This window comes from Callithrix jacchus, chromosome 7 (genome assembly GCF_049354715.1).
Source record: "Callithrix jacchus isolate 240 chromosome 7, calJac240_pri, whole genome shotgun sequence".
NCBI lineage: Eukaryota > Metazoa > Chordata > Mammalia > Primates > Cebidae > Callithrix > Callithrix jacchus.
In genome coordinates this window covers 76031652-76054488 of record NC_133508.1, presented here as the reverse complement: position 1 = coordinate 76054488, position 22837 = coordinate 76031652, and the positions used below count along the sequence as shown (strand labels likewise).

General features: G+C 54.6%; 1 protein-coding gene across 7 annotated transcripts in view; it reads right to left on the bottom strand.

Moving 5' to 3' along the window:
- Nucleotides 1-20711, bottom strand: part of BMP8A (bone morphogenetic protein 8a) — a 36992-nt gene extending 16281 nt beyond the window's left edge. For 3 of the 7 annotated variants that reach the window (XR_013519940.1, XR_013519941.1, XM_078331328.1), the window contains exons 1-4: nt 20042-20711; nt 3647-3836; nt 2776-2924; nt 1760-2119 (exon numbers count right to left, since the gene is read on the bottom strand). Coding sequence is in view for 3 of the 7 variants with exons in the window: in XM_078331328.1 (XP_078187454.1) it covers nt 1760-2119; nt 2776-2924; nt 3647-3836; nt 20042-20375 (1033 nt within the window). In the remaining 4 variants the exon portion in view is untranslated. Of the gene's footprint in view, nt 1-526; nt 698-1759; nt 2120-2775; nt 2925-3646; nt 3837-20041 lie in introns of those variants that run through there. The other 4 variants (XR_013519942.1, XR_013519943.1, XM_078331329.1 and 1 more) reach the window with 2 other exon arrangements.
- Between the last annotated feature and the right edge of the window lie 2126 nt (nt 20712-22837).

Sequence of the window (22837 nt, the reverse complement as noted above, 5' to 3'; positions counted from 1 at the left end):
ACTACAGCTCCCCACTCCACCTCCCAACTCCACCTGCCCCACTCCAGCTCCCCCCTCCAGCTCCCCCCTCCAACTCCCCCCTCCACCTCCCTACTCCACCTGCCCCACTCCAGCTCCTAGATCCAACTTGTGCAGAATTTTGCAGTTTTCTTCCCCCTGCTCAGAATCACTCCAATGCCACAGCAGTGAGCAGGCGTCTCCTCACCTGTAAAGGACCTGCCTTGTCTCTGGTTCTCTCCAGCCCCAGCCCTCTCTCTGCTTCCCTTCCCCAGCAAAGGTTCTGGAAAGCACTGTCTCCTGCCCCCACTGCCTGTCTCCCTCCACCTCCCAGTCAGACCCACACTTCCCAGAGATTTGGGTCAACAACCTCAGTGTGGCAAAACCCTCGATCACTTATCTGTCCTTGCCTTCAGTGCCCACGGCAGGACACAAATGACAAACCCTTGCTTCTGGAAACACTTTAATCTGGCGTCTAGGTCACCTCACCCTCCAGGCGTCCTGCTCCCTCTGGGCTCACTGTGGCTCCTCCTTGAGAGCTCTCTGGATGGTGGAGGCCCCAGGGCTCTGGGCCAGGCCCCCTCTCTTCTCTATCACTGTCTTCCTTCCCTAGGCGACCTGGTCCCACCCCATACTTTAAATCCACTTACATGCCAGCACTTCTCACTCCTGGGTCTTCACTCTTCATGCTCACCTGTCCCTGGAATGGCATTTCCATGAGGACCAGGGATCTCAGTAACATCCCAGAGAGCTCAATAATATTCCAGCCAAAAGAGACCCCTTGACCACCCACCTCAAACCTGCCCTTCATCTATCTTTCCCCAGTGCAGGCCAAGAAGAAAAATCTATTAGAAGCAATGCACTGGTTCCATCAGCACATCATTCAGGCTTCCTCCCTTTCCTTCACCTCCTCGCCAGCTGTAACCACATCCTGACACTTAACCCACCTTCCTCCACCTCCACTGCTACCCACAAGCCGCTTGCAGTGTCCACCTGGACCACTGTGGGGCCCCCATGGTCCTCTCTGACTTCACTCTCATCCATCTCAGTCTACTCTCCCCCACTGAGGTAGGGGGTTCTTTATTTTATGCATATATTCAGTAAAGCTTTAATTTTACGACAGTTGACATTACATAAAAATTTGCCAAGATAGTATAGAGACTGAGGTGGGAGGATCGCTCAAGCCCAGGAGTTGGAGGTTACAGTGAGCTGTGATTGCGCCCCAGCACTCCAGCCTGAGCAACAGAGCCAAACGCTGTCTCAAAGAAGAAAACAATAGCACAGGGAGTTCCCATACACCTGGACCCAGTTTCCCCGGGAAATGTTAATATTTTACACTAGTAGGGTACCTTTCTCATAACTAACAACCAATACTGATATCTTATTAAGTAAATCCCATGATCGATCTGGATTTCATAACATTAGCCCTTTCCCTGGCCCAGGACCCCACCCAGGACCCCACATGCACTGAGCAGGTCTCCTTAGGTGCCTCTGGGCTCCTCCAATTTTCTGATCTTCCCTTTTTTTGATGAGCTTGGTGGTTCTGAGAAGTGCTTGTCAGGTATTCTGCAAAAGCCCTTCTCTTTGGGCTTGATGGTTTTCTCGTGGCTGGACTGGGGTTTCGGGTCCAGGAAAGGGGCCTTCTCCTTGCCTTACACCCAGGGCACATGCTAGTGTCATGCTGGTCACTGCAGTGAGCCTTCCTCACCTGGCTGAGGCACTGCCCATCAGGTCCCCCACACACTGTCCACATCGCACTTACAAGAAGTCACTGAGCGCAGCCCACGGAAGGCGTAGGGAACTTGGCTCCATCCTGAGAGAGGGGGCATCTCAGAGCGTTCTCTTTTAAAACCTGAATCAGGCTGGGCAAGTAATGCCAGCACTTTAGGAGGCTGAGGCGGGCGAATCACCAGGTCAAGAGATGGAGACCATCCTGGCCAATATGGTGAAACCCCATCTCTACTAAAAATACAAAAATTAGCTGGGCTTGGTGGCGTGCACTCATAGTCCCAGCTACTCAGGAGGCTGAGGCAGGAGAATTGCTTGAATCTGGGAAACAGAGGTTGCAGTGAGCTGAGACTGTGCCACTGCACTCCAGACTGGTGACAGAGTGAGACTCCATCTTAAAACAAAACAAAAACCTGAATCAGGTCCTGTTGTCCTCCACTGCTATCATGCTGAGAACCCCAGCCCCTGGCCCTGCTTTACACTGACTCAGAATGGCCTCTGGAAACCCGTCCTCGCCGCTGCTCCATGGCGGCCCCTTGCCGTGTGCTTCCCCTTGCCACACCTCAAACACGCCCATCTCGTGCCCACTTTGGCCTTCGTATTCCCACTGCCTAGCATAAAGGAGGCTCTCCTCAGTATCACCTGTAAAGTGAACAAGGGTGTGAATCCCCATCCTGTAGAAGAGAAGACGGTCTGGAAATGTAAGTCCTGGCCAAGGTCACCAAGGCAGGGCACCGTCGGGCTGGGCTTCAAACCCAGCCTCCTGGCCTCAGCACCTGAGGATACGGCCACTTCCCCTCCTTCCCTTCCCAGGACAGAAACTCCCAAGGTGGAGGCTACTCTGTGGGAAGAACCGCCCACTTCCTGGGAAGCAGAAGGAGAGGAGGGAGCACCCCCGCCAGGCCAGTCCTCAAGTCCTGGACCTCACTGACCCTCGCAGCAGGCACAGCTGGTGAGGCCAGGCATCCACGGCCACAGGAAGTCGCTACCACTGCCTGTGTTGCCATAGAAGAGCCCCAGGAGCTGCTCCTGCAGAGTCCCCAGCCTCACCATCCTCAGTCTCCACATAGAGGCGGAGTCCCAGGTCCTTGTGACGCTTCAGCAACCAGCGGTCACTGGCTGCTGTGATGTCCAGCACCAGCCAGTCCTCATCCCCAGCTCCAAGCGTCTGAAGATCCAAAAAGAACAAGTCAGACTCCCTGTGGACACAAAAGAACAATTAACTGGTGGCCGGCACAGCTGCCTCCCTGTCTCCAGGGCCCCGCCTAGGGGCTGTCACAGGAGCGTCTCCCACCTGGCTCTGGGCTGTGCCCCTTCTGAGCCTCATCTCACTGCCTCAGCAGAGGTGTACACATGGGGAAACTGAGGCTCAGTGACCTGTCCAAGACCCCACAGCCAGGATGGCAGGACAGGGATCTGAAGGCAGGACTGTCACTGGGGGTGGGAAGTAGAAAAGTTCCTTTTTAAAGTTTCCTTTCTTGTTAAAGAGTAAGTGTGCTAATAACTTTGTTAAGTTTAGATTGTGAGGTCAGGCTCCAGCCAACAGAGATTAGACACAGCAGTAAGGACGACCCCAAATGCGTAAGGGATAAATTTGTGTGTTTTCCATTGTTCGCTGCACTCTTACGGCAAAATGGCCAATGAGAGTGCCCTTCCTGCAGCCCAGGAAGTAAAAATTGTGTTGCTGAAATATCCTTTGTCTCAGGGCGAATTTTTCTTTGTGGCACCGAGCATCTATTTCCAACACTGGGGCTCTTCCCACAGTGCAGGGACCCTGGGCCAAGCACCTCTCCTGTCTCTGAGGCTCTCTTTTGGGTCCTCTGGGAAAGGCTCCACTCACCCCCACTCCCTGCTGGGCTGCCTTGACCATGAGACTATGAGGCGGGTTGGGTGGGGAGCACCCGGGCCAAGGGGAAGGCACCTGTTGAACTGCTCCTGGACCACCTGGAACATGCTGACGTGGAGGGTGCTGTTGAGCAGGTGGGTGCTGGGCACCTTGTAAATCCGGAACTCCGCGGCTGTCACCGCCTCCCCAGCTGGGATCTGTGTCAGGTCAAAGTGAAACTCCTTCCAGTGGGGCTCCTGGTGGCCCAGGGCACGGTCTCGCTCCACTAGAAGACAAAGCAGAGCTGGGCTGGCACTTGGAATGGCTCGAGCTCTGGAGTGGGCAGAGCCAGTGTGAGCCACTGCCCCAGCTGCCCACCACTCAAGGTACAGGGGGACCCAGGAGGTCTGGGTGGGGCTGACTTCGCCCTCTTCAAACGTGTGTTCCAGGCTTGGCCCCGGGGTATGGACAGGCCTGAGGGGCTGTTGCAGCCAGGCACACCCTGAGCCCTGCACCTGGCTGTGCTCAACAGGCCCCAGGCTCCACACCCCAAACTCCCATTGTGCGCCTTCTCAGCCCTGGCTGGTGCTGGCACCCACAGATGAGACAGAGGAGGGACCTTCCAGCTAAAGAGAAGATGGACATTGGACCCAAGGCAGAAAAAAGCCCTGACCCTGCAGGGAAACATGGTAGACAGGGACACAACAGATGGCATTTCAGGGGACATGGGCCATCCGGAGCCTGCCCACTGCCTGGAGAGGTGCAGCAGGGAGGGCTTACAGCTGACAGCTGAGCTGGGCTGAGGCCTGAGTGTGAATCTGCCATGGTGTCAGGGAGATGAGCCCTGCAGGGGCCGGCCAGCCAGGGCAGAGAGTCAGAGCGGAGGAGCCTGAGGGCAGGGCAAGCACCAGGAGACAGTGGAGAGCAGGGGACCCAAGTTTCCTTTCTGGAAGAAGGTGGAGGAAGATGGAGGGAAATGTGGAAAAGGAACAAGAAAAACCAGGGCAGGAATGACAACTCCCGGAGTGGCCCTGTCAGGTGCTAGAGAGGTCGAGGGTCCCACTGGGTGATGGGATGTGAACAGGTGGCATCTGAACTGGCCTGAAGGGAGGGATGGGGTCCTGGCAGGGAGGGCATTCTAGGGAGAGGGGACCTTGCATACACAGGGGTGGAGGTGCCCACAGGTCAGCAATGTTGGGGACTGTGCGTGGGCTCGGCTATGGCCTGCCTGCTGAGGGTGCAAGTCCCGGGCCAGGAGCCTGGGCTGTGCCTCTGGCCAGTGGGGAGTACAGGGACTGGGGGCAGCAGGTGGCAGCGTGTGTGGAGGGGAATAAGAAGACACTGCGGGCCGGGTGCGGTGGCTCAAGCCTGTAATCCCAGCACTTTGGGAGGCCGAGACGGGTGGATCACGAGGTTGAGAGATCGAGACCATGCTGGTCAACATGATGAAACCCCGTCTCTACTAAAAATACAAAAAATTAGCTGGGCACGGTGGTGCATGCCTGTAATCCCAGCTACTTGGGAGGCTGAGGCAGGAGAATTGCCTGAACCTAGGAGGCGGAGGTTGTGGTGAGCCGAGATCGCGCCATTGCACTCCAGCCTGGGTAACAAGAGTGAAACTCCGTCTCAAAAAAAAAAAAAGAAGAAGAAGACACTGTGGAGGTGAGGGTAGAGGCCAGGCTGGAGGTGAGATGGGCGGCAGGGCCCTGAGGCGGGGGCTGACCTTCCAGTCAAAGGAATGAAGCCCACATTTCCCCAGGTGCCTGGAAATGACCGGGACGCTACATTTAGGGCAGTCTCACTTTTCCCTTCCATCCCTTTTAAACTCTAGAAATCTGTGTTTCCGGAAGGCAGGGGTGGGAGCCGCCTAGTGCCTGCCCCAAAACCCAACACTGAGATTTCAATGATATGTTTGTGAGTCTTTTTAAACATTCTCTCTGGTTACTGGGCTCAGTGACCACAGTCAGGTTTGTAAAAGCACCAGGCTGTGCGGGCTGCAGCGGATGTGGGGGCACTTCCTGTCCTCGCGGTGGGGACCTGGTCCAGTCATGGGCAGGCGAATAGCTGTGCCGGGTGGGGGATGGGGCCAGATGTGTGTGGGCAGGAGGTGATGGCCGCTCATTCCAGCCCAGGGCGGAGCAGGAATGAACCTGCCTTGTCCCATAGCACCCGAGGGTGCCTGAGAGCCGGGCTGCTCAGTTGCTGTGATGCAGGTGATGTCTGGGTCTCTGCCCTGTAGGCAGTCATCGCTAATGGCAGAATTCTGGACCTCCTGGCATGAATATCTACACACATGTGCTCTCTTCCCTAACACGCTTACGCAACACGACTTGGATGACAGTTTCATTGGGTTCAGGAACTACCCACCCCAGTCTGCTAATGGTGTGTAGGAATCAGAAAAGGGCCCTGGCCCTGCAGGGAATCCTGGTAGACAGGGACATGAGCTATGGCATCTCAGGGGACACGGTTCGTCCAGAGCCTGCCCACTGCTGGGATGGAATGTGCAGCCAGGGAGGGATTTCAAGATGAAATTGGTTCATGCTGTTGGCTCTCACAGGGCATGACACAGTGAAGGAACAGCTCAGTTGCACCTTCTCCCGTTCTCATTCAAAGCATGGCTAAGTGCGTCTGTCCCAGGGCACAGCAGGGCTACTGGGTGGCTCCTGGGGCTCACTGGTATCCCTGTCAGCAGGCTACATGCTGACTTCATGTGGGATCTGAGGACTCAGGGAACAGCCCACAAACCCATCAGCTCTGGGAGGACACCGGTGCTCTGCAGCCTCCCTCCCTGCCTGACCTGGGGGTCTTCCCGGGGTGGCTCAAGAGTCTTACTCAATTGAACTGATCCCAGTTCCAAACCGCCTTGCCGTGGGCTTGTGAAATCGCTAAACTACCCAGGAATTCCAGCACAGGAAATTGCCTCCCCTGGCTGTTCCAGGCAAACCTGGAGGTTGGGAAATTTTTAGGAAAATAATGATTTTTATCAGAAACGGATAAAACTTCCTGGGGTGTGGCACTGCAGTTGGCATTACTGTGATGGGGCAAAGAGTACCCTTTCTTCGCTGGAGCTCTGTGGGTCTGCAGCCGGCCAGTGGTTGTGCCTTTGGACCAGGAAAGTCATTTCTCAAAAGCTGGGGCTGAGGAAGAGCATTTGCTGGGGCCGGGATTTTCCCCTATGAAGGTTCATGGGCAGACAGCCCCTGCTTTAGCCTCTAAGACAGCACCGAAAAGGGTAGATTCTCTGACCAGTAGCTGGGCTCCTGGCCCAGCCCTGACCCTGTGGGTGACCTGTGTCACCTCAGTCTCCTTGTCTGCAGAGTGGGGATTCTGTCCTTCCCTGCCAGGGCTGTGGAAGGGCAGGGGTCATGGGACAGAAGTGGTGGCCATGCCTCCGGAGGCTAACGGCTGCTCTCCCAATTTAAAGTGTCAAAGTGACAACATCTAGCCAGGACCATCAGGAGGCTACGTCTGAAACTCAGTGGCCATGTGGGGAAAGGGAGATGTTCAGTTTTGTTTTTTTCCTAAGTAAAAATGTGAAATGGGCTGGACACGGTGGCTCACACCTGTAATCCCAGCACTTTGGGAGGCTGAGGTGAGTGGATCACAAAGTTAAGAGATCGAGACCATCCTGGCCAACATGGTAAAACCCCGTCTCTACAACAACAACAAAAATAGCTGGGCATGGTGGCGTGTGCCTGTAGTACCAGCTACTCAGGAGGCTGAGGCAGGAGAATTGCTTGAACCCAGGAGGCGGAGATTGCAGTGAGCCAAGATCGTGCCACTGCACTCTAGCCTGGCGCCTGGCAACAGAGCAAGACGCTGTCTCAAAAAAAAAAAAAAAAAAGTGTGGAATGAGAAAAAATACACCAAAATCTATCAGTTACCTTTCTCCTTTCACCTGCCTCACCTTTGTCAAGGCACTTAAACCTTCTGGGCTCGGTGTCCACACCTACAAAACAGCACTTTGAAACAGAGTCAAATGAAAACTGAAGAGCCACGTTTGTTGACTGTAGACAGTGCTTGGTTACCATCAAGTGAATGCTTCTCCCACACCATTTGGGAGCATTTCCTTATTGGTGCAGCCCCAGCCCCCACCTTCCCACAGAACCGAGGTCGGAATCTCCCAAAGATGCCGGGCCGAGTGGCAGCACCTCAGCAATGCCACTGGGACTGTCCCCCAGTTCTGGCTCAGACAGAAAGCACCAAATACAATCTCCTCCCACGTTCCCACATGTGGAAATGGAACCCTGACTCCTGGGTAGGCGCCTCCCACTACAGTGAACCACCTCTGTCTGAAAAGAGCATAAAAACCATGCGGAAACCAGCCAAAAACCTGGGAGGCCGCTAGACAGGTACTGAACACACAGCACAAAATGACTGTCGCTGCTTCCCGCCAGCTGCTGGTATTTGAGGGTCCAGGGAGGGAATTCATGGGAAAGGCCAAGGTCTGCACAACGTGATTTCTTGGGTTTTCCCAGTAAAATTCTGCTGCCAGTTGTAGGATTGGGAAGTTCATCCCAGGGCTCCCTGTCGGATTCAGATAGGCTGGGGGGGTCCATGTGGGAGATACTCTCTGGCGAATGTCCCGATCCCAACCATCTGAGATACATCCTGCCAGGAATCCCCTCTCCATGTTGGCCCTGGGAGGAACCACTGATGTGTAGAGCAAGGTTTCTGGGCAGTAAATGTATTTCCTCCGTCTGTAAAATCTGTGACAGAGATCCTATTTTTGAGGGTTCCATAATTTCACTTTTGGGCATGAAGGAGGAGGTCCCTGACTGTTGCCTTCTCACGGTCTGAAGGCTTTATAAGAACACTGACTTCCTCATTCATTTTTCCTGGTCATAGTCAGGAATATGAATTAATTCATTATTCAGCACATTTTAAAGCAGCACTAATTGTGCACAAGCCATTACTGAGGTGCAGGAGACACTGCAGTTAGATGGGGCAGCCCCTGCCCCCGTGGGGTTTACAGCCTTGCAGGGAAGTCAGTTAACAAACAAAGGAACAAGATCAGCATATGTGCTGAGTGCTACGAAGCACACAGAGACGGTGGGCCTGGGAATAAAGCAGGGAGTGCGGGGCTGCTTTATTTATGTTTTTAACTTGATTTTGAAATACTTTTAGATGATTTAGATCTGAAGGGAGTATGAACAGTAAAGAGACTTCCCATACCTTCTTTCCCTGATAGCTTCCCCGAACGATAGCATCTAATATAACCAGTCTGTAGTATAAGAAAACCAGGAAATTGATATTGATGTAAAACTGTTAACTAAATCCAGACTTTTCTCTAATTTTATTAACTGTCCTACTAATATCATCTTTCTGTCAAGGATTCAATCTAGGGTCCCATATTATTCATACCTTTAGTGTCATTTTCCCTTGGGTCCCTCTGATGTGACAACTGCTCAGTATTTTCTTCCCTTTCAACCTTGATGCTTTTTTTTTTTTTTGAGACAGGGTCTCGCTCTGTAGTCCAGGCTGGAGTGCAGTGGCACATGGCACAGTTACAGCTCACTGCAGCCTCAACCACCTGGGTTCAAGTGAGCTTCCTGATTCAGCCTCTGGAGTAGCAAGGACCGCAGGTACATGCCACCATGCCCAGCTAATTTTTAAAAAATTGTTTATCAAGACAAGGACCCACTAAGTTGCCCAGGCTGGTCTTGAACTCCTGGGCTCAAGCAGTCCTCTTGCCTTGGCCTCCCAGAGTGCTGGGATTACAGGCCTGAGCCACCACGCCCGACCTTGATACATTTGAAGAGTGCTGGTCACTTATTTTGTAGCATGCCCCTCAATTTGGGTTTGTCTCATTTTCTCATGTTCAGGTTAAAGTCACGGATTTCAGAGAATACCACAGAAGTGATATGCCCTTCTCAGAGCATTGAATGGGACAATATGACAGCAATCTTTCTTATTACTAGCGGCGTGAACTTTCATTCCCTGGTTACGGTGGCGTCTGCCAGGTTTCTCCATTGTAATGTCACGATTTTTCATTTTGTAAATAATAAATATCATAAGGAAAATACTTCTTTTGTTTTGTTCATCGAGACAGGGTCTCACTTGGTCACCCAGGCTGCAGCGCAGTGACACAATCATGGCTCACTGCAGCCTCAACCTCCCAGGGCTCAAGGTATCCTCCCACCTCAGTCTACTGAGTAGCTGGGACTATAGCCATGTACCATCACACCTGGCTAATTTTTCTGTATTTTTTATAGAGATGAGGTCTTGCCATCTTGTCCAGGCTGGAGTAGTGATTTTCTATTTCCTTCTTTCTTTCTACATTTATTCATTGGAATTCTTTTTTTTTTTTTTTTTGAGATGGAGTCTCACTCTGTTGCCCAAGGTGGAGTGTAGTGCCACGATCTCGGCTCACTGAAACCTCCACCTTCCGGGTTCTCCCCTGCCTCTGCCTCCTGAGTAGCTACAGGCATGTGCTACCATGCTGGCTAATTTTTGTATTTTTAATAGAGATGAGGTTTCACTATGTTGGCCAGGCTGGTCTTGAACTGCTGACCTCATGATCTGCCCGCCTTGGCCTCCCAAAGTGCTGGGATTATAGGTGTGAGCCATTGTGCCTGGCCAAATTAATTGGAATTCTTTTGAATAGAAGATCTGTCCTTTCTTCTGCATTTATTTATTTATTTATTTTAAGGCAGAGTCTTGCTCTGTCTCCCAGGCTGGAGTGCAATGGCACTATCTTGGCTCACTGCAACCTCCGCTTTCCGGATTCAAGTGATTCTCCTGGCTTAGCCTCCTGAGTAGTTGGGACTACAGACGTGTGCCACTACACCTGTCTAATTTTGCATTTTTTTTTCAGCAGAGACAAAGTTTCACAATATTGGTCAGGTTGGTCTCAAACTCCTGTCCTCAGGTGATCTGCCCGCCTTGACCTCCCAAAGTGCTGGGATTACAGGTGTGAGCCATTATGCCTGACCTAATTATTTCTTTATATCCTTATGGATTAAAGGGTGTTTACTTTATTCTATGGGCTATATCCAATACTATTGTTATTTATTTCTTTGCTCAAAATTGGCCCAGTTTTGGCCACTGGCAGCTCCTTCAGACTGGTTGCTGTGTCTTTCTGGCCACTCCACCATCCTTTTCTGAGCACTTCTAACTGGCACTGCAAGATGCTCGAGGTGCATCCTGGGAATTCCCATCCCCACCCCTCAAATCAGCCATTTCTGCAAGGAGTTCTGTTCTTTTTCTTTTCTTTTTTTTTTTTTTTTTGGAGCAATAGAAAGATTTGGGCACTGGGCTGCTCACTGTCCTGGTGTGTCAATACTTTAGGCCCTCTCAGAGGACAGAGCTAAGAAATATATGTGTGTACACTAATGTGTGCAAAAACACACATCTATATGTATCTGTTTATCTAAAGAGAGAGAGAGATATATATGTATACATGTGTATAGATGTGAAATATCTGAGGTCATACTGATACCTCTAATTCCAGTCCAGTGTGGTGTTTCTTTAGGTGTGATACTTGAGAAGGCCTCGTAAGATACCCTAAGACCAGATCTGAACAATTCTGTGCATCGATGGCAAGAATGCAAAATGGCACAATCCCTAGGGTGGGAAATCTGACAATAATCTGGCAAAATGATACATGCTGTGACTCAGAAACTGTACTTCTAAGAAAATGTCCCAGCTGGCCATGGTGACTCATACCTGTAACCGCATCACTTTGGGAGGCCAAGGCAGGAGGATCTCTTGAGGTCAGGAGTTCAAGGTCAGCCTGGGCAACATAATTTTTTAAATTAGCTAATTTTTTAAAAATTTAGATTTTAGCTCATTTAAAATTTAAAATTAGCAAATTTTTAAAAATAGCTATTTTTTTTGAATTAGCCAGGCATCAAAGGTTGCAGTGAGCTGAGATCACATCACTGCACTAACTCTTTGTTTTGAGGCAGAGTGAGACGCTGTCTCAAAACAAAACAAACAAACAAATAAAATTAGCCAGGCATGATGACACTTTGCTTGTAGTCTACTCAGGATGCTGAGGTAGGAGGATGGTTTGAGCCTGGGAGATGGAGACTGCAGTGAGCCGTGACTGTGGAGCCATGGCACTCCAGAAAAGAGTAAGAAAAAAGCAAGGTAAACAGTACAGATAATACACCCCTTGCTACAGTTTGGATGTGATTTATCCCTGGCTAAACTCATATTGAAATTTGATCCCCAATGTGGCTGTGATGGGAGGTGGGGCCTAGTGGGGAGGTGTCTGGGTCATGGGGGTGAGTCCCTCACAAATATACTAAGCCATGGTGGAGGGGGCTGGCGGGTGGGTTCTGCCTCTCAGGGAAATTGATTCATTTTCTAGTTGGGGGACGCTGTTAAAAAGTCTGGCTTGCTCTCTTGCTTCCTCTCAGCACCTGCTGTCTTTCACACACCCATTGTCCTTCCAGTTTCTGCCATGAATTGAAGCAGTCTGAGGCTCTCACCAGATGCAGCTGCCCAGCCTTGAGTCTTTCGGCCACTAGAATTGTAAACCCAATAAACCTCTTTTTGGCCAGGTGCAATGGCTCACGCTTGTAATCCCAGCACTTTGGGAGGCTGAGGTGGGTGGATCACCTGAGGTCAGGAGTTCAAGACCAGTCTGGCCAACATGGTGAAACCCCCATCTCTACTAAAAATACAAAAAATTAGTTGGATGTGGCAGCAGGCACCTGTAATTCCAGCTACTTGGGAGGCTGAGGCAGGAGAACTGCTTGAACCCAGGAGGCAGAGGTGGCAGTGAGCCAAGATCACGCCATTGCTCTCCAGCCAAGGCAACAAGAGCCAAACTCTGTCTCAAAATAAAACAAAATAAAATGAACCTCTTTTATTTGTAAATAACTCAGCCTTAGGGAGTCTGTTATAGCAACACAAGACAGAATAAGATGACATTATATCTAATAAAGGGTGAGGCCATCACCATCGCCATCAAACACTGGTCACCACGAACAGGTTTCTTGACTGTGGCATCATTGACACTTTTGGCCAGGAGGTTTAGCGGCATCGCTGGCCCTGCGCCTTAGTTGACAGCCTCACTCCCTTCCGCTCCCCACTTGCAACAACTAAAAATGTCTCTAGATATTGCCAAATGTTGCCTGGGAGGCAAGACTGTTAGTGTGGAGAAACACTGCCTTTCAAAAATGCTAGGGATCCATTCATTAGTTTAAAACCTGGAAAGTGGCCAGGCATAGTGGCCACACCTGTAATTCCAGCACTTTGGGAGGCTGAGGTGGGCGGATCACCTGAGGTCAGGAGTTCAAGACCAACTTGGCCAACATGGTGAAAACCCATCTCTAGTAAAAGAACACAAAAATCAGCTGGGCATGATGCGGGTGCTGTAATCCCACCTACTCGGGAGGCTGAGGCAGGAGAATCGATTGAATTTGAGAGGCAGTTTGCAGTGAGCCAAGATTGCGACACTGTACTCCAGTCCGGGAGACAGAATGAGACTCTGTCTCAAAAAAAAAACCACCTGGAAAGTAAGGGAAAAAATACCTTTGTAGAAGAAACCAGTTGTGTGAGGAGGTGGAGGACAGCCTCCTAGGCAGAGGAACAGCGGACACAAAGGCCCTACATGCTGCATGTTCGAGAGACATCAAGGAGGCTGGTGTGGCTAGAATCTAGTGGTCAGGGGCCGAGGTATACGAGAGGAGGCTGGAGTGACAGGCAAGGCCAGTTCATCTCCAAGAACTCCTGTTTCTCAGCCTCCAAGAACTCAGCACAGTGATTCAAAGAAGCCCTGTGACTTGGGAAGAACTTCAAAATGTCGATTGCTGCCAAGCAATATTGTGACTGCATGAGCTTGGGAGGTGAAAAGTCACTTGGGCCATAGAGCACCTGTGGAGCTTTCTGCAGCCAGCCAGGACTGGTGATGGCCAGTTCCATCAAGACATGCCAGCTGGGGGGCTTGGCTCAGAGTCCAGGACAGACAACGCCACCTTCCACGGAGGTGCACATGGGAAGCAGAAAAGGCTACTTTCTGAACCACTTCCCTGTGGCTTGGGGAAAATAAACAATCACAGAGCCCTCAGCCTCCTCCTCAAGGCCACTGTGGGCAGGAGGTGGCCCTCACCCAGCATGGCCACCAGCCTCCAGATGCCAAACCCTGTGACCACCAGCCCGACACCAACAAGGGCCCTGGCTATTTTTGTGCCCCGGGCAATTTAGTCTCATCCAGACAACCTAAATCTGTCTTACTTCTGACCAAAAAGTGGGATTTCAAAAGACACCCTCTTCCTCCAGCTCAGAACAGAATCCTGTGGCCTGTGACTCGTCCTGCCTCTCCTCAGACCCTCCCCGACCCTGAAGGGCGCACAGGAGGAGTGTCCCAGGCCCTCCCTGCGCTAGCCCTGCCATCTGTCCCTCGGGCCTCTTGTGCCTTCTGGCTGCAGACGCCTCCCCCAGACTCCCTCCTGGAAGCTGCTCTCCCTGGGCAGCCTGCCCCTCTCTGCCCGCCTGAGAAGCCTCTGGTCCTCAGACCCCACGCAGGTCAGGCTTTTGGCCTCTCCCAGCCCCCATGCCAGGCCTTGGTGTCTCTGGTCCAACTCTTCCTCTGGACAGCAAGCCCTTGGAGGGCCGGGACCGAGCCACATGTGGACATGGGAGGCTCTCATGTGGCTCATCGGCCGCCGTGTTCCAGGGCCCCAGAGCGGGGCTGTCCCAGCCCTTCTTCCCGTGGGCCGCTTGTCCCCAGGACAGCGGCTCCGTGTCCAGCACTCACAGCCCTTTGGGCTGGGTATCGCTGCCAGTCTGGGTGTGGCTGCCATGTCCCTGTGTGAGTCCATCAGAAGCCACTGACATTCCCACTGCTGTGGACCTGCCTCCTTTCCTGGCCTGGCCCCTGAGGGTGGATGGTGGCTCCCCCAGAGCTCGGGGCGCATGAGCCGGGCCTGCCTGGCTGGTCCCATAGACAGCAAAGGTGGGAAGGGAGACCCCATTTCAGACCCAAAACAAGGCCCAGGTCCCACAGCCTCTGCAGACCAAGGGAGGGCAGGACCCATGACCTGTCGGTTCTGCGTCCTGAAGAGGCTTCTCCCATCCAGAAATCTCAGCACTGCCTCGAGGCAGCCCAGGGCTCCATGTCGAGGTATTTCCAGCCAGGTCTCATCACTGGCTTATTTCAAGGGCTGTTTCCATATATGGCACTGCTCTCATAATTACTGGTCCGGTCTCAGACGGCTCTGGACCCCAAATTAAAAGGGAACACCCACACACGCCACCACATCAAGCCTGCCAAGGCCAAGAATAGATCCCAGGAGATGTGAGCAAGAAAGATGCAATTCCTCCAGTTAAATCCCAGGAAAGAACTGAACTGTGGGAATTTTCCAGAAAGATGGTGACACACCCTCTCTTGCCTATGGGGAAGAGGCCCTGGGAGGAGGGGAGCTGGGTGAACCTCCCCACCCTGTGCCTCACCCTGCAGGAGCTCCCATCAGCAGGCAGGGGTTGGGCACATTCTTTGGTCAGAGCTGGAAAGGCCTTCAGGCAACCTTGCAGAGGTGGGGAAACTGAGGCTGAGAAGGGGCAGAGGATTTCCAGGGTCACTCATCAGATTGGAGGCCCATGATGTGGATGTTCACACTTGGGGCCAGTGTGAAATGAGTGGCCCCAGAGGTAATGGGACTTAGGATGGGGGTCACCCGCCCACAAGGCCCTCCTGTCAACAGACACCCGAGAGTGCCCGTGAAGCCACCTTCCTCCAGGCAGGGCCCTTTGGGGACTCGGGGTCCCAGGGGAGGGCCCAGGGAGCTGTGGCACCCATCGTCGGCCCCACACAGACAGGGAGGGCGGCCCCACTCTGTTCCACCCACCCAGGCCCAGGCTCCTCCCGACTCTCTGTGCTCCCTGCCTCTGGCTGGGCTCCTCTTTCCTTCAACTTCCTGCCACACAGGGACTGTGTGCACCATGGGGGGTTCGGGGAAGAGTCAGACTTGGTCTCTATTCTCAGGTTGTTCCGGGGTTGCTGAGGAGTAGAAGAAAGAAGGGCTAGGTGTGCCCCTGGATTGCACAGGCAGAAAGCAACTGGAATCCTAAGAGAAGTGCACGCAATGCAGGTGGGACTTCTGCCAGGAAAGAGCCTGCCCGTATGGGATTGTGGTGTAGGGGCCGAGAGGTTATGGAAACCCTGACCCACCTTCATTTAAAAGTTAGGTGGAGTTTTCACCTAACAAAAATGGAGGTAAGTGCATTCTATGAAGGGGCTTCCAAATGAGCAATGGTGCAGAAATGGGGTGCAATCCATCAGCCCCCATCTGTGAAGTTCCTACTGTGTGTCAGCCTCCAGCTGGCCACACTGCACACAACCCCGGGAGGCCGGCTCACTTACATTGTCTTGAATATGTGGAAACTGAGCTTCAGACTTCCAGCAAGCTGTCAGCGTCACACAGCTCCCAAACAACACATGCAAGACTAAAGTCCCCACTTTAATATATCCACTGAGGAACGTGTATAACAGTATTCAGAACAACCCGAATGTCCTTAAGAATGGATGGACTGTGGGCTGGCATGGTGGCTCATGCCTGTAATCCCAGCACTTTGGGAGGTCGAGGCAAGTGGATCATGAGTTCAGGGGTTCGAGACCAGCCTGACCAATACGGAGAAATCCCATCTCTACAAAAAATACAAAAGTTAGCTGGGTGTGGTTGTGCGTGCCTATAATCTCAGCTACTCAGGAGGCTGAGACAGGAGAATCACTTGAACCTGTGAGGCGGAGATTGCAGTGAGCTGAGATCATGCCATTGCTTCCCAGCCTGGGTGACAGGCTGAAGTGCTACTGTTCAGCCCCTCCTGTTTACAGATGGGGCATCACTGTCTAGCACACCCAACAAGTACCTTTAGAGCTCAAGTATGTATTTGTCTCTCGAATTAGAAAGCTGTCTCCCTGAGGGCAGGGACTTTACTTTCTTCATAGCTATATCCCCAGCAACTACAACTGTGCCTGGCCCGTGGTAGGTGCTCCATGGTATGGAGCACCATAGGTTGGTGAATAAATGAATGAATGGGAAAATGAAAGAAGTCCCTAGTAAAGAACCAAAGGAAGTGGCCCTGGGGCCCACGGAGATGGTTCCACCCTTCCAGGTCACACAGCTGGCAAGGGCAGAGCAGGACCTAGACCAGGTCCTGAATTCCCACTCAGTCCTGCTTCTCCCAAACCCAGAAGGCTCAGTTCATCAACACTCCTGTCCATGGCCACCAGAGACCACGGGAACAAATCTGTCTGGTGCAGGAAGGGATCACGATGAAAGAGAAGATGCCTGCATTCTGATCCTGGCTGGACTTCTGCCTGCTAGTCCTGCTTATGCCTCAGTTTCTCAATCTGGAACATGGGCACCTGCCTCTCTGCTGATGAGGGTGGAGGAGGATTTGGGAGGAATGCGCAGAGGTGGTCCTTCCTGCAATCCTTCCTCCCTCAGGAGGGGCCAGGCCAGCCTGAGGCACTGGGGCCAGGGCATGGGCGGTGTTGTGAGAAGACGCCTCTGCCACAGAGCTGCAGGGTCAGGGATGGGAGGCACCTTGCCTTTCTGATGCCATCACTGTAGAATGGACGAGAAAGCAGAGGCCCAGGGAAGGGAAGGGCCACAACCTGGGACATGCAGGAGTTAATGGTGGGCCCAGGCAGCACAAGAATCTGAGTCTTGCCTCCCAGACCAGGGCTCTCTCCTCTCTGAGCACAGAGAGACCAGGGACAGAATCCACCTGCTCCATCACTGTCCTGCCCAAGAGAGCCCAGGTCTACAGACTGATATGGACGACAGGCGAGGCAGGGCCCTGGCTCTGCCCCCAGCCCTGGCCTCCCAATGCAAGCTCTGAACATCAGAACAAAGGCTTGACTTCCTAAAGCACCGGCTCTGCACAGAAGCCTGAGCCACGGTGGGAGCCTGGGACAGCCCCACCCTCTGGGTCCCACAGGCTGCCATCAACAGCTGGGGCCTAGGGGTACCAGGCCTGGCTTTTCGGGAGCCAGATGAGGCTGATAGGAGAGGTGGAGCAGGAGGGAGCAGGTGTGGGAGCCTGGGTGTGGGCAGTGACACCCCAGCGACCGTGCTATTAGATCCTGTGGTGGCCTCTGGGGCCACCAACCTTCAGGGGCTTCCAAACATGGACAGCATCCTGGTACGTGTCTACTCCCACCCTGCCACGGCCTCAGTAGTTGCCAGTTAAAGCTACTCTGAGAGAATTCCACTAGTGCAATTAGCACATCAGAATAAAGAAGGCCCTTCTGACAGCTGGCTGTGCCCACCCACCGCCTGGGCTTCCACTAACAATGACATGCCTGTTAATCCCACAGCGCTGGAGGCTCTGGGTCTTAATGAAACACGCAGAGCTGATGTGGGAAGAAGCTGGGCTTTGGAATCCACAGCCGTGGATTCACCCGGATGTGCTGTGTGGCCCTGGGCTGGCCATTTAACCTCCCTGAGCCCAAAGGCTGGCAAAACAGTCTCACATGAATTAAATGAGGAATTGTAGGCTGTGAAAGTTCACATGCTACTTTTCATTCTAGAAACAGGTACAAACACCTTTTGTTTGGCTTTTAGAATCCGTTTCTAGGTTTCACAGGTGTACAAGACAGGTGGAGATGTTCCTGTCACCTCCGAACCAGGCCATAGCTGGGAGGGCCTGGGGCCGACAGAGGCCAGGTCCAGGTTCACCATCCGAGGAAAGAGGAACAGGCTTTCTACTCCTCCCTGTTCATCAACCAAGTACACACCCTGAGGAGAGATCACCAGGCACGTCATTTTCCAAGGAGCAACCAAGGCTCAGAGAGGGTGAGGAACTTCCCTAAGGTCACACAGCAGGGGTAGCTCCTGCCCAATTCATAGCCACAGCCCCCACCAGGCTGTGCATGCCTTGATCCAGGGGATACCAGGGGAGGTAGGATGTGGGCTGGGTGGTGACTCATTCTGATGGGCAGCTCCCGAGGGGACATTCTTGGGCGATTCCATCCACAAGTCTTCTTGGTCCTGTGCCCAGGGCCAACCTGTCCTGATGACAGAGCCCCAGCCCCAGTTTCACAGATGGTCTCCTCTGTCCCATGTCCCCACCTTGTCCTCTAACTAGGAAGGTGGCATCCAGATCCCCTGGGTCAGAGTCCTGTGCCTGGCACTGGGCACTCAGTAATGGTGAATGGCTGCCTCCTGCTGCTCGCCCCCACCTCAGCCCACCACCAGCTCTGGGTGGCGGGGAGCAGAGGCTTGGCCATGCCCTCTTCTGCCCTAGTGTAGGAAGCAAATGGCTGACAGCCCCACAAAACCTGCTGCTCCTCAGTGCCCTGGGTTCTTCGGCCCAGACTCCTCAGAAAGCTCTCTGCACCCTGAAAACCTGACCTGACAACAGAGATGTCATCTCCTTGAGCACTGGATGGACAGTCAGGCTTCCTGGGTCTGTCCTGGCTCAGCTGCATAGAGGCTGTGCTATCCTAGGCATGGCGCTGCCTCTCTGAGCCTCACTGTCCTCATCTGGGAGATGGGGATGCAGACCGTGGCTGTTACCAGGATTGCTGTGAGGATGGAGAATGAAAGATGCTGTCGGTGGAGGGAGGCTAGAGACCTGGGCAGGGACCCTCTCCCTGCTCTCAGCCCCACAGCTCCCCCACCTTGGGGTGAGCTGTTGTCCTTGGCTCCCCAGACCCCGGCTTGTCACTTGCCACAGAGAGGAGGCAAAGCAGGTGGGGAACCTGACCAACAGTAACTACACGACCACAGACCAAAGAGTTTAGCACTGCAAAAAAAAATCCCTGAGCTCTTAAGGAGTAAATAGCTCCAGGGTTTGATAGATGATGTTGGCAGACAGGAAAAGCTGGGCTTTGCCTGGGAGAACAAAGTGGGTCCAGCTGCCCACTGGGCCGTTCCACAGGCCCAGACACTCGACCCACGCCAGGCCACATCCCAGGGGCTGGGCCCAGGGTGACAAGGCTGCAGTCCCTACCCCACCGGGCAGGGTCTGCTCCTTCCCCAGCCCCTCCCCTGACAGCCGCTCCCCTGACAGCAGCACCCCACCCAGGCTCGGCACAGGGAAGAGCCTGCTGTGGACTCAGGGAACCGGGTCAGCTCTGGTCACTCTGATGATATGACCACAGGTTTCCACGCTGAACTTTGGCCCTCTCCTCAGTACTGCCCTTATCACAGTGACAGCAACCTGGCCTCTGTTTACTCACCTGTCTCCCAGGACCAGGCTGTCTTCCTGGGGCTGCCCAGGTGGGCAAGACCATCACCTGATTCTTACTGCCTTCACCTGGGTGCGTTTGGGGCAGGTGAAGGCAGGGTGAAGGACTCCCCTGGGAGTCCACAGTTCCCTCCACCCTGCTCCTGACCACCCCGCAGCCCAGGGTGCCCAGGACCCTTAGACCTTCCCTGGCCACGGCGGTCGCACTCCCCTGGGGGTCGCGTCCACCGCCTGTGACTCCCGGTTTGGCCAGGGCCCGGCACCGCCCGCTGACGCACACACTCCCCTGCAGTCAGCTCACTCCGAGGGTCCCTGCGGAGCGCGGGCGTCCCCACTCACCCATGTTGACGAAGCTCATGACCAGGTCGGCGCGGCCCAGGCGCCGCTCCGGGGGCGCGCCGTCCTCGTCGTCGTCGCTGGCCATGGCGTGGTACAGGTCCAGCATGAAGAGCGGCGCGGACGCGGGCAGCCGAGAGGCGGCTGGTGGCGCGCGGGGCCGGGGCCGCCCGGGCAGCCCGAGCACAGCCAGGATCTCGCGCTGAACGTCCCGGCGCTCGCGGGCGCCCAGACGCCGCTGATGACAGCCGGGAGGGGGTCGCGGGCCGGGGCCATCCCCGCCCAGCGCGCACAGCGCCAGGCCCAGGAGCCAAAGCGGGCCGGGGCGCGCGGCCATGGTGGGCCGGGGGTGCTCAGAGGGCGCGCATCGGCTCCGCGGCCGCCTCTGGGCCCAGGGACGCCCCGACGGCGAGTGGGGTGCTGGGCTTGGCGGTCCGCGGCCTCAGCGCTGTTCCCGGAGCGCCTTCCGCGCGGCACCTGCCCAGGATCCGGGCCGAGAGGACGCGGACGCCAGCGCCTCGAGGCCGGGGCTACTCCGCGGGCTGGGACTGTCCGTCAATCCGTCTGTCGCAGTCGTGCCCGCCTGTCTGGTTGTGGCCGCGGTCCGTGCAGCGCAGAGGGCGACGGGCGAGCTCCGGCAGCGACCCGAGTGGTGAGATTCCCCCGAGTCTCTGTCCCGGCCCAGCCGTCGGTGCCGCCCGCACCCCCAACCCCAGGCCCGACCAATGGGGGCGCGGGGGCGGGGCCAGGGCGCGGAGGCCACGCCCGCGAGGGGGGCCCGTGGCTGCAGCGGGTGTCGCGGGTGGGGCGACTCGGAGATGCTACCTCGGCATGGCTGGTGGGAGGCCCGGGCGGGCGGTCGGCAGCAAGGGCGTCAGCGAGATCAGGGCCGTGGTGACTCCCGCCGCGGGCCTCGGCGCAGAGATCCTAGGGCTGCGACGCCGTCAGGGAAAGCAGGACCCGGGTCCGGGTCCCGCCAGTGGTGCCACCCGGCCGCCCTGCCGTGGTATACGGGGGTCGCCACCGGGCCCGAGACGCGTCCGCAGCCCTGTCTGGAGGCCAGGCGGTGCCAGCCAAGCCCCGAGGGTGGGGCACGTTCCTCTGCCCGCAGCAGCCGGCCTGGGTTCGGTCCACCACTGCCGCTCGCCGCCTCCTGGCGCCTTCCCCGCGGCCCCTGCGTGCGCTGCTGCGGGCGACTCCTTCCCAGTACCTGCTCCGCTGCTCCTTCCCGAGCCCCCCACCTGGCTCTCGCGTGCGCCCGCCCCCGCCAGCCCTCGCTTTACATCCTGCGCCCCCGGTACTGATCCAGCTTCGCAGAGGAGACTCGGCCTCCAGCCCGGCCGGGAGCTCTGGGGCCCTTCCAGAGCACCCGGGAGCCACCCGTGCACATCTTCTCAGTGCCACAGCCCCCGTGCAGGCCTGGCGGGAGAAGGATCCTCGCGGAAACTCCTGGACTGACTCAGCCCCTTTCTGCACACCCTGCTCTTCCCTGGGCTCGCTCTCGCCTTATTCATGTGTGATTCAGGCGCTGCAGAAGGGGAAGGTACCTAGACTGCCCTGGGAAGGCTGCTGGAGTTGACCTGGAGCACCAGGAAAGGTCAGTGAAGGAAAGTGTTCCAGGCAGAGGGAAGAGCTTGTGCCAAGGCCCTGAGACCCTGGCTGGGGAGCCTAATAATGGCAGGTAACAGTCAGCACTTGCCACGTGTGAGGCATGTTCTAAGTGCATGTCCCGTGTCATTTCTGTAATGCTCACACATTGTTAGGGGGTACATATGAGGGGGTACATTTGGTAACAAATGAGGAAACTGAGGCACACAGCGGTTAAGGGACTTATGCCAGGTCACAGCAGTGGAGCTGGACTGGGGCAGGTGGGCAGCTGCTTAGTGGAGCCTAGAGAGCCCAGGGGGCAAACGGCCGAGGCTGGAGGGACTGGCAAGGGAGGGACCGCAAGGGGTCCCTTTTTCCAGGGGCTAGATGAGGGCCATTTTCCAGGGCCCTGGGCACCAGGGATTATGGTGACCCCAACGTGGATTGAAGATTAAACCTCCAAGCAAGTGTATAATGCCTCCAAAATCACATTTTGATGGCATCACTTCAAAAAAATTTTCTATATTAAATTCTTAATCTGAACAATCATTTGCTGGTGCCTTAAACACATGCCTAATTTGTCTTTTACCCAACAGATAAATTTCCACACTGCTCGTAAATTTTCTGCGCGTCCCCGGGCTCCAGCCCTGTAGATGCAGACGTTACCGCCTTGAGGCCCAGGCTACTCCTCAGACTGAGGACTGTCCCATAAGGATACTGAACTAAGGATAATTCAGAATAAACGCCGAAAGCACCCAAGAACAGAGCATGGAAGCAGAGCAGAATATGGATCAGAGGGAGACTGGAGTCAGGGCCCTGCAGTTAGAGTCAGGTACAATAATTGGATGTTGGGGTTGGTACAATGACAATTAGCCTCTAATGGTGATGGGGTGAATGGGTAGAGGTGAAAGCTGTTTAGGAGGCTGAATCCACACGGCTTTGTCCCCATGTCATATTGGTCAGTCTCAATCTCCTGCCCACACCCCCTTCACTGTCCTCTCTGCATGCCCCTTTTGAGTCCACAGCACATCACTTGAGGCCCTAGATGCAGGCTGTAAAAGTCTGAAGTTTATTTTGTACAATGCTGGGCTCCCAGCTAGTCTGCAAGCTGATCAGTGCTGGGCTGATTCTTATAGTTGAAATCATTTCTCAATTTAGGATGAGTGGAAATAGAGCTGTGTTCTTTAAACAACGGGCTTCACATTCCTATAA